Source organism: Phaeoacremonium minimum (genome assembly GCF_000392275.1).
Source record: "Phaeoacremonium minimum UCRPA7 unplaced genomic scaffold PA7_03_scaffold_337, whole genome shotgun sequence".
Taxonomy (NCBI): domain Eukaryota; kingdom Fungi; phylum Ascomycota; class Sordariomycetes; order Togniniales; family Togniniaceae; genus Phaeoacremonium; species Phaeoacremonium minimum.
This window is the reverse complement of record NW_006921241.1, coordinates 16,660-32,426: the sequence shown is the minus strand read 5'-3', so window position 1 is coordinate 32,426 and position 15,767 is coordinate 16,660. Positions and strand designations below refer to the sequence as shown.

Genomic DNA, 15,767 nt, shown 5'->3' with positions numbered 1-15,767 from the left:
CATTCCTTAAGGCCCAAATATGCGATCCCATCCATGAAGATCATTTCCAGAACTATGAATTACGGAGTCAAAACACAGATTGCGATGCTCCGAAAGGACAAATATACATACCTAGGTCTAACATATTGACCCCATTGTTGTTCGCTTGTAGAGACACGTAAACAAACACGCGTAAAGGCCGCGGGTTTAGTGGCTCAGACTGCCTAGTATTTCAATATTCTAGAATGATTTGCTCCCTTGGTGATTGGAAATATGTCTCCTGCTTTCTCTACTGTCAGAATCGGGTTCTCGGGGGCTTTGAAATCCCCAAGGCAGCCCCCGAATACGAGAGCGAGACCGACAATGGGAGGATGGCCCACATTGGTTGGTCCCACATCAGCTGTTTACCGGATATCAGCTATACCTATGATTGAAATGTTGCGCATTTCACAAGCCATGGATCCCATCCGTTATACCTTTATTATATGTGGCTATCAAATAAAGATCGTCCCTCTAGAGAACTGTTTTGACAAGCATTTTTCAGCCATAGCATTCATCCATTGTCAAACAATCGTCCTGCCTCCAAAGAACAAATGGACGTCGAACATGGCATGCAACATACTTCAAACAGCTCCGAGGCAGGAGACTACAATTCGAACACCGAAAATAAAGAATCGCCCAATCTCGAAGACACAAAGTATTCGGTATACTGGGATGAGCCAGTTGATCAAGACCCTGAGAATCCCATGAATTGGAGCGATGCACGAAAATGGGGTATTGTTTCAGTTTTGTCATTCATAACTTTCCTCACGTATGATATCTACCTATTGTTAACACTTCCCTTAAAGCTCACATTTTGGTAGTCCTCTCGCATCATCCATGCTTGCGCCCGGCGTACCTGAGGTGATGGTAGAGTTCGGGATAAACAACGACCAGCTTGCAACCTTTGTAGTATCCGTGTTTGTCCTGGGCTTCGCTTTCGGCCCTCTCGTGACAGCACCACTGAGCGAACTCTACGGCCGTACTATTATATATCATGTTTGCAATGCGCTTTTCACTATCTTCACCATCGCATGCGCCTTAGCGACCAACATGAACATGCTTATCGGTTTCCGATTCCTAGCAGGCTTCTCAGGTGTCGCCGTCATCACGTGCGGAAGCGGAACAATCGCGGACTTGATGCCACCGGAACGGAGGGGTGGTGCAATGGCCATATGGTCGGTAGGGCCATTGCTCGGCCCCGTAGTTGGCCCTGTCTGTGCAGGATTTCTTGTTGAGGCCAAGGGTTGGCGATGGGTCTTTTGGGTTATCTCCATTGCGGTATGCAAGATATTTCACCCTGATGGATTAACTGTACTAATGAATCCTAGGCTGGGACGGTCACATTGGCGTCGTTATTTATCTTGAGAGAGACCTATGCCCCAGTAATATTGGAACGAAAAGCAGCACGACTACGAAAAGAAACCGGCGACATCAAGTACGAGTCAAAATTGAAGAGACACGGCACTCCCAAGCAAATATTTTTCGCAGCCATAGTCCGGCCATCTCGAATGTTCATCTTTTCACCCACCGTCATGGCCGCTTGTGTTTATGTGGCAACACTCTATGGTCTACTGTATATTCTCTTCACAACGTTCACTTTTGTTTATCAAGAAATATACGGGTTCACGTCTCGTGGCGCAGGTCTATCTTTTATTGCTGGCGGAATCGGGAATCTTCTTGGTCTCGGTTTCGTGGGTGTTTTGTCAGACAGGATCATCCGTCGTCAAACTGCCCAAGGCAAAACTCCTAAACCCGAAGATCGCCTCAACTTGGTTCTCACAGTGCCGGCCTCTCTGACACTTCCGCTAGGTTTGATTATGTATGGTTGGACAGCAGAGAAACACACACACTGGATTTGGCCTATGGTTGGGACTGGGGTCATGGGCTTTGGCATGATTGGCATTTTCATGTCTATCCAAACATATCTGGTAGATGCCTATACAGTTCATGCCGCTTCTGTAACCGCAGCCAACGCCGTCTTACGAAGTTTGTTAGGGGCATTGCTGCCGTTATGCGGTTTGCAACTTTACAACGCAATTGGTATTGGTTGGGGTAACACTCTCCTCGGCATGATTGCGCTGGTATTGGCGCCTGTACCATGGCTATTTGCCAAGTATGGCGAGAAGATCAGAACTAACCCAAGATTCAACAAAGAATTCTAATTTAGGTCGAGGCGTTCATGGCATAGATAAAGGGTATACGACTACGAAGGCATTTATCATGTTTCCTCTAGACATAAGTTTATAAGACTGCATCGGGCACAAAGACTTTCTTGCAACAGTGACACTACTTTTTGATCGCTGTGCTTGACTTTTAAAAGCATCTAAATGCTATGAGTATGAGCTTAGTGTGAGCTATTTATGCTCGCTTCTAATGGATGGCCCAGGGTTCATTCTGTGATACGGCATGTGCAGTACGGATCTGCTTGTTCTTCGGGCTGACTATAGGACAACTACCCGAGGTTGCTTGATGCTGTTTCTGGTCTGTGGTTTGTAAGATCTCTGCGTTCATCTAATACAGAATCATAAACGGCAGCCAAGAGGCCTTTTATAGGTAATACAGCATCTGACTAAAAGCTTTTGAGCTCGAACATCCGCATGCTCAATGGGTGACGAATTCATGCGGCATCAAAGGCGAGAAGCACGATGGCCCACTGCTTTTAATGCATGGATTCGATAGCAAAGGCTTAAACACTGCACACTTCAAAGCTTAGGCATCCGCGTTTCACCCTGTCCACTGAGATCGCATGCATTGTTAGGCAGTAGTGTTTGAGTTGTAGCATTGTTAAACCGAATCTGATATAAAAGTCTTCCTTGAGAATGATATGCTTGCTAGTTGCATCATTGCAGAATTATATTCCTCTCATTTCCCCTGAAAATTCTTTTGTTCAATTTCTGGGATAGCATGGCAAGCTCATCATCACGGCCTGGGCCTCTTCCCCGCATTCCCCGCGAGGAAGAAGTGATACCACTCATGACAGAGATCATTGCAAAATATCATGCAGTTCGCAATCAGATTGTTGCCAGTATAAATATTTCGACAGCCACTTTCGATACTGTAATCCGGCCGCTTATAGACCTGCACAACTTAACTTTGGGGGACATCGAAACCATCTATACGCTGGAAGATATTGCTCCAAGCATAAAATCAAAAGAAGCATCAATTGAAGCTCGTAGACTGTTTCTTGAAGCCGAGGCCGAATGGCTGGCACGAAGAGACCTTTTTGATCTCATCAAAGCTGTTCACGACAGAAACGAGGATTTAGATCAGGAATCAAAATTATGGTTGGATCAGGAGCTGCTAGAATTCACCCTATCCGGACATGGTCGGCTGGACGACTCTCAAATAACAGAGTATAAACACGGAAAAGCACGGCTCGAAGAGCAGATAAGACAATATTTTCAGAATTTGTCATCGGATCAAAGTGGCGTGTGGTTCTCTGACGAGGATCTAGACGGCGTGCCAGCTGATCAAGTTTCAAGGTGGGCGTTGGGAACGGACGCTCCGCATCAAGGTCAACGATTGGTGCCATTCGCCAACCGAGGCATGTTTCATGTCACTTCTTTTGCAAAGAGCGCCGAAACTCGAAAAAGAATGTTTATTGCCAACGAGCAAAGGCTGCCCGAGAATGTCAAGCTCGTCAAAGAAATCGCAATATCCCGAGACTCCCAAGCTCGACTACTGGGATATCCTAGCCACGCTGCGTTTACAATGCAAAGGATGATTGCGAAAGAGCCTGTGTGGGTTGAAGGATTTCTGAGACAATTGTCGGATGGCCTCAAAGATGTCGCCGAGAAAAGACTCGAAGATCTCGAGAACCTACGTATCCGGGATCCCGAGACCAGAGGTACTTACGGCGAACCGGACAGCCACGCCTTCCCACCATGGGACGTAGCCTACTACACGCGGCTTCTTGGTCAGAAGATTAAGATTGATCATAGATCAATCTCAGAGTACTTCCCTCTAGAAACCACGACTGAAGCAATGCTCGGTATCTTTGCCTCGTATCTCCAGCTTCATTTCACCCGGGTCGATACAGCTGACTCGAATCAGTCATCAATTTGGGACGATGATGTTCAGGTTTACTCCGCTTGGGATGAATCGTCGACTACTACCGAGTTCCTAGGATACCTGTATTTAGATCTACTGTGGAGAGAAAACAAGCACCAAGGATTTCGGAATCGAAGCATGCAAAGCGTAAGTATGACTGAGTGACAATTACTCATACTAAACCTAACGCTGAGGTTACATGATACAGGGGTATTTGAAAGCTGACGGCTCAAGACATTGTCCCTCGACAGTGTTGATTTGCGCATTTCCTCCAGCAACAGAAAGGTCCTGCGCACTTCTCAGACATGAAGAAATTACTTTACTGTTTCATGGTATGGACTCCGCTATTGACGACTTTTCTAGTATTGAGAGCTAATGCAATAATTAGAGCTGGGCCATGGCATACACGACCTATTATCGAAGACGAGATACGTGCGCCATCATGGTCCTCGGCTGGCGGATGACTTCTGCGAGACCCCAAGTGTCATGCTGGAGAACTGGTGCTGGATGGAAAGTGTGCTCGAGGAAATGAGCTGCCATTACTCCAGTCTCAGTCCTCTATACCTAGCTATCTGGCGAGAAGCTCACCCGAACACCCCAGATCCACCCAAAAGAATACCACAGGACCTTCTACGCAACCTTCTTAAAAGTCGAAACTCCAGTCGCGCAAATGTTTACGAACAACAGCTGTAGGTCTTGTATTTGTATGACTAGACCAACAATACTAAGAAATGTGTAGGATTATTGCGTTGTTTGATATGAGACTTCACAACCCCCTAACTCCCGAAGACTTGGAGAATCTAGACATATCTAATCTATGGTTTGATCTCCGATCTCAAATTCAAGGGATCGATGACCCACAGGCTAGGGTTGGAGGCTTGTCAAACCCCAACATCCCATTAATGATCAGTGGAGGCGGCGCAGGGTTGTATGGATACTTGAGGTAGGTCCTCATTACGACGAACCCTTAACTACATTCTCTGTCTGTACGACCGCTAAGTTTTGTAGTGCCACATCGTTTGTACAGGACATATTTGCATCAGCATTCAAGGCCGATCCCACTAGCAAAGAAGCCTGGGATCGCTTTCGCCGCGGCATTCTCGAGTATGGAGGCAGTCATGGCAACGAGTTAAAAATGCTAGAAGACTTCCTAGGGCGGCCGACAAATCCTAATGCTTTACTAGATAGTCTACGATCTTGAAACTGCCAGGGAGAATTCAATTGAATCATTTCAAGATTTGTTATCAAATTTTTTTAACTTTCTGTCGTTATCAAATGTTGGAGCTTTTCTCTTTCCTACTATATTATTCTCAATTTGTTGAAACCAAAGCTATGGCCACTCATGTGTTGTTGTAGAAACTTTTTGCATCATTCGTATCAACGAGAAAGTTTTCTTTGCTTAACATCTGACCCGATCTACCGAAAGTAGGTCCGTCCACCTCCGTCTACTAGAAATAATCCTGTCGATACAAGACAGGCACGTTGGCCAAAGTCTGCTGGTGCGGACGTGCAATTTGCATTCACCCACATCTCGCTCGAGCCCGTGTCGACGGAGACGTATGTGATTTGGGGCGGCGTACCGATTGAGACTTGGACCGTCAGTATAACGACGCCCCGTTTTGGCAAGAGATCTGAATTAGCTTGCCTTCAACCACATACAGCCATTCTTCGTTTAGTACTGTGGCATTTATCGTATCTCTTGACCCTACTTGTGAGACCTCTCGCCTGGCTGGCTCCATTGGAATATGCACAAAGCCATTGCCCTCTTTCGAGCGTGGGAAATACCGGGTTCTCGCAGCTAATGAACCACATACCAGCGAGGCAAGTGGGAGGGTTAGAAGCATCATGACAATGTGCAAGTTAAGAGAATTGTAGACTTGTCAATTGCTAACAGAACGCTGCGCTCTGATGGATTGATAACTATTCGAGGATTTGTTTACAACACTCGTCTGGCTCCAACATATCTTATAACAATACTCAATTGAAGCATCGCTATGCCGTCGATCTAGAGGCATTGCTGTCAAAACAGACTAATTGCACTTGATCAATTAAGCAATGGCGCTCTAGCAGGCACGTTAATTGATGCCTTGCAGATTCGTCAGTCGCGGAGCTGGACTCCGTGTGTTTTCGCTGAAGCCTGGGAAAAGCTAGGACGCTATTGGACGCCTAACCTGGTACCTGGCAGCCGCATGGTTAGAGGTCCTCGCCATGAATCCTTCAGGATGTAAGACTCCGGGCAGAGCCACAGTCGTCTTGTAAAGCGACGCGTTCCAGGCCAAAACGTCTCTTATCCCTGGTCATTGACAACCAACAAGCTCGTCTGGTTTCCACAAGTAGTAGCGGTCAATTGGCAGGCATACCCGTTGTTACAACCCGCTAGACGAAGATCTCGAAAGATTGCTTAGCCTTCTCTCGCCACACTCACCCCACCAAGAGGATATACGACAGGCGCTACTCGAGATGATGACATTCAAACGAGTTCTTAAATAAGAAGGCATCCAGAGTGCTCATGCGATTCATCCTCGCTTGAGGGCAACTAGGCGAGAAGCAGGCGAAGTCGTTGCCCATCGCGGGCCAGCAGCCGTATTCTTGAAATCTTTCGTGCTTTGGTCAGCGAGCAAGCCGGCCAGGCGTATTCCAGTTGCAGCATTGATATGACGCAACTGTGTCACGGCCAACGCCCGTACTTGGCTGGTGTTGAGAGTCTCCTGAGAAACAAGGAAGAGTGGCCAAATCAGAGCACGGGATCCTGATGAAATGATTAGGACAGTGTATAAGCTAGAGAGAAACTTTGCGGCACCTACTTGGAGAATTCGTCATCGTTGTGGCGGAGATACAGATGTCGGTCGATAGCTCGCGAATAATGGAGACGGCAGGATGCAGAGCGGGGTTGGGTATCGTTCCGTCAACATCATCCTGAGGATTTTCGAATGTGTCTCGGGTATCTTCATCATAGTGATAGATGATTTGGTTAGCCAGGATTCTCAGAGCACGCCAATTGTTCCAGACATTGGCACTGGCGTCGCTGCTGTAGACATGGCAGCTCCCATTGTAACTGATCTCTGAAGGAACACCTGCAGCTTTGACAGAGTAGAACCTGGAAATAGGATGAAGCTTTGTGCGTCTGGCCTTCAAGTCTTTATCGACCTGTATCGCTGCCTCCCGAATGGCCTTGGGATCGGTTATCTTGCCGCTCTTGATTTCTGCTCGAAGGTTGGCAAGCCTAAAGCTGACATCCGCAATAGACTCTGGACGATCTCTGTCTCGAATATTCTCGAAATCATCACTCGATCTCAGTAGGGCTTCGGGAATCGGTGTATCCTGTTGCATACAAGCATGAACCTAGCACATAGAGAGCTGCATCAGTTGCTGCTCATCAGCAATGTTGTCAGTGCAGTAGGACTTACAATCTGCGAGCGTATTTGTATGTAAAGCTGTACGCCCGGCTCCGAGTAAAATTGTTGCCGATCCCTCAATCGTAATAGTGCCGTTGCGCCGTCTACATGGGCGGCCCAGGAGCTATAATGATCCCATGTTTCGAAATTTATCATCTGCATTCATATTAGACATAAGATCTTCCGAAATCGCAAGATTGCTTCAGCTACCTCGACAAGTCCAAGAAGCAGAATAGCCAAGAGAGTCCGGTCCGTAGTAGCCTCAATTGGGCTCCTTAGTGCCTTATTAGTCATGGTCAATGCTCGGCCATATTGCTCCTTTGCTTTGGGCATGAGACTTGTTGCATGGAAGGTGTTAGATATGCCGGCCATGCCAACTGCCTCGATAGTAGCCCGGAGAATATGATCTGGTCGTGCATCCCAGTATTCTCTAGTCAACCAGTTGTGATACTTGTCTGAGTATGGAGGACCACGCGGATTGTAGTTAGCAAAGAAGAAGTTAGCGGCCAGCTCATGAATCGATGGCGAGATCGCATATGGTACGGATTCCGGCTCGAAAACCGGCGGCGGGGACGGAGACGGTGACTGAACCGGCTCCAGGCTACTTGCTGCCGGAGTAGATGACAAGAGAATAAGGGCATGAGACTCTGGCTCAGGTTCAGGAACACGTTCCGGTTCTGGCGTCGGCGTTGGTCGCGCTTTGGGCCGAGTACTCCGCGGAGGTTGTCTAGCCGTCTTGGTTTTCCAAATGATCCTGTCGGACTCGTCACGAAACATGACATCCGTCAGGTCTCGGTAGCCCGGGCATTCTTTCTTCAGCTTCTCGCATTTGAGGCATGCGGGCTTTCTCTGGTCGCACTACAAGGGCAAATTAGGTTTCGTGCAGCAAGTCAACGCGTAGGTGGTATAACGTGCCTTGACCTTTCGCTGCCGGCAGCGCTGGCAGCCTTTACTCACAGCGCCATGATACACCATGGTGCATTATACTTGGTAGATATGTAGACTGATTGGCCGCTTATCCGGTAAGACCGCAGGGATTTATCTGATCTCGACTTGATCATGGCATCAATCCGAGCTCTTGTCGGTGGAGGAACGCGAGAGGTTAAGACCAAGAAGGGGAACGGCCACGGACTTTTGACAGCTCGCAGTCCTGGTCCCAATTGGGTATGGCGCATTACGAATTGGGCTAGGCAATAGCTTCAACGCCGCACGGCGAAGAAGGACGACGATTGAGGCGGAGTAGAAATAAGACTCCTTCAGACCTCTCGTATTCTTCTTTTCTGATCGTGCCAAGACTCCCGTCAATTTGAAGCCAGCCATTCCGCGCGTCTCGTGCGATTGACGGCTGCTTACCTACGCCGACAGAGGCTCGACGCTGTTTTGAATCCTTCGCCAAGCCGTAGGAATGGCAGATACGAGACCCACGAAAACGGCATTTGCGACCGAAGAGACATTTCGCTCTTATACCCGGGAGCAAGGCGACGCTTATGCCCAGAATCGACGGACTTACCATCCGGACTTATTCAGGATCATTCTCGACCACCACACCGCGACCGGCGGGCAGCTCGACACCATTCTCGATGTCGGATGTGGCCCGGGCACCGCCGTTCGGGGCTTAGCGCCCCGATTCAATCACGCATTCGGCCTCGACCCGTCCGAAGGAATGATCAGCACCGCCCGGTCGCTAGGTGGTCTTACGTCAACTTCGGAGCCCATCCGCTTCGAAGTTTCAAGTGCCGAAGAGCTGGGCTCTCGGCTGTCACCGCCTATTGCTGATGGCAGCATTGACATAATCACCGCTGCTACGGCAGCCCATTGGTTTGATATGGATGGATTCTGGCCACGGGCAGCCGAGGTTCTCAAACCAGGTGGGACCGTCGCGTGCTGGACGGGCAGCACGATGCGCGTGCATCCTTCCGTTCCAAATGCGGCGGACATCCAGGTGGCTGTCGACAAGATGTTTTTCGATCATCTAGAGGCTTACACGGTCGCCGGCAACCGGATTGGTCGAGACCTGTACGCCAACCTACCACTGCCATGGACAATCAACAAGCCAGTCCCCGAGTTTGACGAAAGCACATTCTTCCGTAAGGAGTGGAATAAGGGCGGCGATTTGCCCGAGGGCGAAGAGTTCTTCATGGGCGACCGGACGGTGGACCTTGACCAGCTGGAGAAGGCGCTGTCAACTGCGAGCCCGGTGACGCGATGGCGCGAGGCACACCCAGAGGCGGTGGGCACGGAGCAGGACATTTTGCGGTTGCTAAGGAGGCAGATTGAGAAGCTTCTCCGTGAAGCAGGCGTGGACCCTGGCACGGAAATCGTCAAGGGAGGATTCGCAGGCGTTCTGCTAATGATTAAGAAACAGGCGTAGGGCGTTGAAAGCAAGCTGCTTGCACGTTGTGTTAGTGCTACCTCGGTAGGTAGCTGAGCCCCCCATTTTAGGGCCTTTCTGAGTCGGTGACATTTCCAATTGCACCGGCTGCAAGAGGCAAGAATGCGCGCGTTGAACAAATCGAACCACTCAAATGCAAGAAACCGAACCGTTTCCAACTCAGTTTTCTAACGAAGAAGCGCCCGTCTCTGTGTTGCGGTGTTCCTGTTCGGTTGGTGTGTGCCGTCTCCAGTGACCAAAGGCCATGCAACTCACTGTGCGCGGAAATGACCCCCAAAGACCAAAGAGAAGTTCGAAACGAGTCAAACAACCATAACAACCTCGCCACTATACATGGGGCCGGTCGGTAAGACGAACTTGAGAGAGGCCATATGCCGGACGCCTTTTCGCCCTGAGTTTCTGCGGCTTGTTTCTTGACCTGACCTGTTTACCGCATTGGCCACTCAATAGGCCTAGGAATGATTCAAACATCGCACAGTTAACCTGCCCTACCTACGGTCTGAAGGAGTTGGTTGCACCACGGTCGGTTTGGGGTTTTCGAATGACGTGTCTCCGGCGATGTTCACGTACCCCCAGCCTACCTACCTACCTACCCACCTACCTACCTTTGCGGATGACTGAAATGAGCCCCTTGTAAGCTGTTGGTGAGATCGCAGTGCCTATATGTGATGTTGTACCTAGGTACACTGATGAAATGATGGCGTTGAATGGATGGAGGCTCTTAGGAAGGTGACGTCACGCTTGCTTTGAAGCAACCGACGCGATGGAGGCAGGGCTAGCCGCCCCAGCGTGTTCGTGTCCAACCTGAAACGTCTCCCCCAAACCCTTAGCACGTTTGCTTGTTTTTAGCATCTCGACCGTTGCGACCACCTGCCGGCAATTGGTCCGTAAAGATACAGTAGACTGGTTACTGAATGGATGCAATGCAAGTTGAAATGATCCAATTCCTGTTCACTTTGCAAGTTTCAGGGCCAAGATTCGATCTCAAATCAAGGGAAGGCTACCAGGCCAAGTATTGTATTGTCAAAGTTGAAGTCAGAGGAGGAGCCAATTGCAGACACCCGCGAGCCAAGTTTATGTTTGATTGCCATTGCCCAGTTGTCGCGGCGGACGTTTTGCTCCGCATCTTCTCTGGCCGCCACGATTAGCAGTTTCTGATATGGCAGGCACGTACAACATATTCGAGGCGAGCCCTTGCCATTTACATGTACGATGCTCATCATTCTATATTCAGTGGATTCTGTGGGGGAAAAGAACAGCGAAATGCCAATGAAAACGCCGTCCTCTTGCAAATGACCTCTGGTGACCCAATCATCTCCAGTTTCGCTGGTCATCATTGTCGCACAGTCCCCACTGAAGAAGCTGAAACGGGTGAGTCGGCAGCCACAAGCAGCCACCGCCACCACACTACAGTACCTAACGTTAAGTATCCTAAATCCCCAGCGGACCGTACCTACCTTAAGGCGACTGGGCAGGTGTTTACAGCGGCTCACTGGTCTCGCTAGAGCGCTAAGGCCTAGGGTTAGGCGGGAGGATGAAGCTTGCCCTGGACTAGCCTTTGTACGTACACGTGCAGGCGCGGGACGGGTTATTTTTACTGCATGGGTCCTGCCAAGTTGCCCAACTATGACGTCCATCACGGCAAATCCTTGCGACTTTTGTAAACACTCAACACCACATATAAAGCGGCTCCCAGTCATGTAACGCCACACTCTGCCATGGAGCGTTGGCTTTGGATTTGGACAAACGCGCAACCCGGTCGTTTTTCCTGAAATTTTGGAGTACTACTTCAAAGCCTACTTCTTTGTAATACTTCGTTGTTGTCAACTAGGCCCTGAAATCGCAAGACGCCTTCGAATTTGACCAGCTACGGACACGTCAATCAGAGTCTTTCAGTAGAGAGGAGCGTCGCTAACGCTCTCACCTTGACCGCCATGTCTCCGGGGTCACTGAAAAAGCCGATCCTCAAACTTAACCGACTCATCGGTCACTCTACCGCCAAGAACCACATAAAGAAGCCGACGATCGGCAAGATCGAAGCTTTGGACGATGAGAAGGAAAAGAGGGGTCTGATCCACGTCTACGAGAAACAAGCCAAGGAGCGCGAGCGAGAAGAACAGAAGAGGTCACTCCAATTACGGCGGAAAGAAGCCGAAGAAGAACTACTCAAGAGTGACACTCCTGAGGCACATGACAAGTACGGCACCTGGACTAACCCGGAGCTTCCATCCTCTTACCTCTTGGAGCACCTGACCACGGACCAAGTCGGCGAGAAGATCAGCTTCACAGCGCGAATTCATCACGTACGGCCAATGAGTGCGAAGCTCGCGTTCGTTCTCCTCCGACAGCAAGTTGAGACTATCCAAGGCGTTCTTCATTGGAGCGAGGATGGTGTTTCTGAGCAGTTCGTCCGCTGGGCAGAGCACTTGAACACCGAGAGCCGCGTTCATGTCGTGGGATCTGTCCGTCGAGCTCCGGAGCCGGTCAAGGGATGCACCATGCACGAAATCGAAATCATGATCGAGCGGATGCATCTCCTGAGTAGGGTCGAGGAGCCGCTTGCGATTGATGTCTACGGCATGGATCGAGTGGAGGAGAACCAAGAAACACGCCAGCTGGAACTGGTTTCATCGAATCGTGTCCGGGTTGGAAACCGCATCATTTTCCTACGAACTCCAACAGTACAGAGTATCTTCCGCATCAATTCTGGTATCTGCAGCATTTGGCGCACGACACTCGAGGAAAAGGGTTTCATTGAGATACATACACCCAAACTGCAGCCTGCGGCAACCGAATCGGGGGCGGAGGTCTTCCAAGTCAAGTACTTTGGAAGAACTGCTTTCCTCGCTCAGAGTCCTCAGCTTGCGAAACAGATGACCATCTCAGCAGATTTCGGTCGGGTTTTTGAGATAGGCCCAGTCTTTAGAGCCGAGGACAGCAACACTCATCGCCATCTTACGGAGTACACTGGCTTGGATATCGAGATGGCCATTGAGAGAGATTACCACGAGGCTATGGATGTCATTGACGATCTTTTGAAAAGCATCTTCAAAGGGATTTACAAGAAGTATCGCAAAGAGTTAGACTTGATCAAGACAAGATTCCCCCATGACGACTTGGTATGGATAGAGGAGACTCCGCGTCTAGCGTTCAAGCAAGGGATTGAGCTCCTCAACTCATCGGGATGGACTGATGACAGCGGCGAGCCGGCATCCGAGTTCGAGGATTTGAGCACACGCGCTGAGATCCGCCTTGGCCAACTGGTCAAGGAGAAATATAAGACAGATTACTACATTCTAGACAAATTTCCCAAATCTGCGCGGCCATTTTACACGCATCTAGACAAGGATGACGATCAATTCACAAACTCATTCGACATTTTCGTCCGTGGGCAGGAGATCACCACTGGTGGTCAGCGCATCAATGACCCACACATCCTAAAGGAACGCATGAAAGAAGCAGGCGTTGACCCAAGTACGATGGAGGAATACATGCAAGCTTTCGAGTGGGGGGCGCCGCCACATGCTGGGTGTGGAGTTGGTCTCGAGCGAGTGCTTTTCCTACTATTGAATCTTGGCGACATTCGAAATGCTTCTTTATACCCGCGGGATCCCAAATCTTTGCCCGAGAAAGCAATTGGCGGATCTGTCAAGCTGCCACACCCAGAGGCCGATACCATCACGTATGCTTTCGAGCGAGAGCGAGGTACCGACATTGAGTTGCCCACGGTCGAGAAGCTGATTGCCAATTATGGCGATGCTACCAATACTTCTTGGTTGGATGATCGATATCATGTATGGCGTCATGATATCACGGGTGCTGCTGTCGGATATGCCGAGGAAGCAGGTTATGCTCTGGTTATGGGAAATCCTCTTTGCGATCCGCGCCAGTTTGCCATTGTCATTCGCGCCTTTCTGAAGCACCTACGGAAGGAGAAAGATCTACGCCCACTTTGGCTATTGGTGTCTCCTGAAGTCGAGAACATATTGGGTGACAAGCTAGATTGGCGCACTTTAACATGTGTTGCAGAGGAACGGGTCGAAGTGGACAGCGCCAACAGGGTGGTGAAGAAGGAGCGCCAGGCACAGAACGCCGGTGTCAAATTCCATGAGCTCCCAACGGGCACAATTGTGTCCGAGGAGTTCCGAAAACGATGTGATAAACGAATCGAGGATTGGAAGGGTAACCGCAAGGGTACTCAGGTGCACATCACTGAGGTACGCCCCTGGATTGACATGGAGCATCGTCGGTATGTTTGGGCTGAGGACAAAGACGGTGAAATTGCTGGTCTTGTCATTCTCCACCAGCTTGCTCCACAGAACGGATATCAAATCAAGTTTGCTCTGGATTTCCCGGGCTCTCCAACTGGTAGTATCGAGGCCTTGATCTCAAAATCCATCCAGTCGCTCGCCGGGTCCGGCATCAAGAAGGTCACCTTCGGCGCTGGCGCGATGTCACATCTAGACATCGGTCACAATTTGAATGGAATGCGAGCAAAGATCTTGAGCCATACTTACAAGGCCGTAGCTCAACAGCTGAAGCTTGTCCAGAAGAGCGAATTCCGTGAGAAGTTTGGCACACAAGATGATCCTGTTTATATCTGCTACCCATTCATGGGACTCGGCGTATCAGGAGCACGCACGCTGATTAAGTTCTTTGAGGATGAGATGTAATGGATAGGGGCGAAAGCAAAGACGTGAACGGATGTCTGGATACACCTATTCAAGATACCATGTTAGTTGAGCGAGGCGTTTGTAATTATTATGAGCGGCATTGTCATGAAAACGTTTTGCACAGTGGTCGACTAGTTGACTAAGGCCAGTAGTGTAATTGGATCCTTTCTTTTAACTCTGTCTTCGGGATGATCTTGATGAACAAGACGTATGTATTTTAAGAAAACCTATATGCCTACAAAATGGTATTTTAGCAGTTGACCTGCAACTCATTATGGCTCTCTAGTGTCTAATGTCTAAATTAAATCTCAAATCGTCCGTTGCTTCGTATCTTGTACAATTTGGTACATACTGGCCGGCCAGTAATCATCGGCGCCCCAACCTAACTCGTCAAGCACATAACGCAGCTCCCAGCTCCCAACATCCCCAATCCACCAGACTTCGTCGAGAAGCATGACAAGAACAAGCCAATGAGCAAGAATGTTCATGGCAAGCTGTCTTGCTCTCAGGTTCGAGGTGTCTTGATCGTGGCCCATTTGTATTATATCGAAATACTCTTGCGGTGCACGGTTGAGGAAAGACATGACGATCCGTCGCAGGGGACTCGAGCCCAGGTTGGAACCCAGTGTTGAAATGATGGTGTTGAGAACACGGAAGGCCGCGGCACACGCATCTAGGCTTGGTACCGCATTGCCGTCGTTGCGCTGCGCTCTGAGTACACTTTCGCTTAACTTATCCATTGCAACTGGGCCAGTCGCGCATAGTATGGTCAACAAGGGGTGTGGTGATTCCCCAGGGGGCGATGCACCAATATCAGCAGAGGCAACGAAGTTGAAGAGTCCTGACTCGCCACTGGCACTGGGCTGTATTTGGTGACCCACGAATGCGCGATGTGCTAAGTGAGCTGCGCGAAACAAGAAAAGCCACCTGAATCGTATCACGGCTACACTGCTTACTCTACTCTCTTCGCGTGATGTTGTCAGTCTTGTCAGCCATGCCTGCGCCCGATGGTTTGCAGATCCGTAGATGGCCATCAGTGTTGCATTTGCCAGAACTGCGTTGAGTGACTGAGACCCACTGCTATTCGGTACTAAATACTCCTGGATCTCATGCATTGAGGCGGCATGATGACTATCACCGGCGGTAAGCAACTCTTGCACCCGCATGATAGTTGTTGTTATTCCTGTAGAAGCGGCAGGTGTCTCATTGTCTAAAGAGGCCAGAAGATCACAGGCC

The 15,767-nt window shown here is 49.6% G+C and overlaps 2 protein-coding genes across 2 annotated transcripts; both read left to right on the top strand.

Moving 5' to 3' along the window:
* Positions 1-9,129: 9,129 nt before the first annotated feature.
* UCRPA7_4376 (putative methyltransferase domain-containing protein) lies at positions 9,130-9,837 on the top strand (the record flags this gene model as incomplete). Its single annotated transcript, XM_007916954.1, has 1 exon — positions 9,130-9,837. The coding sequence occupies one exon, from the start codon at positions 9,130-9,132 to the stop codon at positions 9,835-9,837; it is 708 nt and encodes a 235-aa protein (XP_007915145.1).
* A 1,955-nt stretch (positions 9,838-11,792) lies between these two features.
* UCRPA7_4375 (putative aspartyl-trna cytoplasmic protein) lies at positions 11,793-14,531 on the top strand (the record flags this gene model as incomplete). Its single annotated transcript, XM_007916934.1, has 1 exon — positions 11,793-14,531. The coding sequence occupies one exon, from the start codon at positions 11,793-11,795 to the stop codon at positions 14,529-14,531; it is 2,739 nt and encodes a 912-aa protein (XP_007915125.1).
* Positions 14,532-15,767: the final 1,236 nt, after the last annotated feature.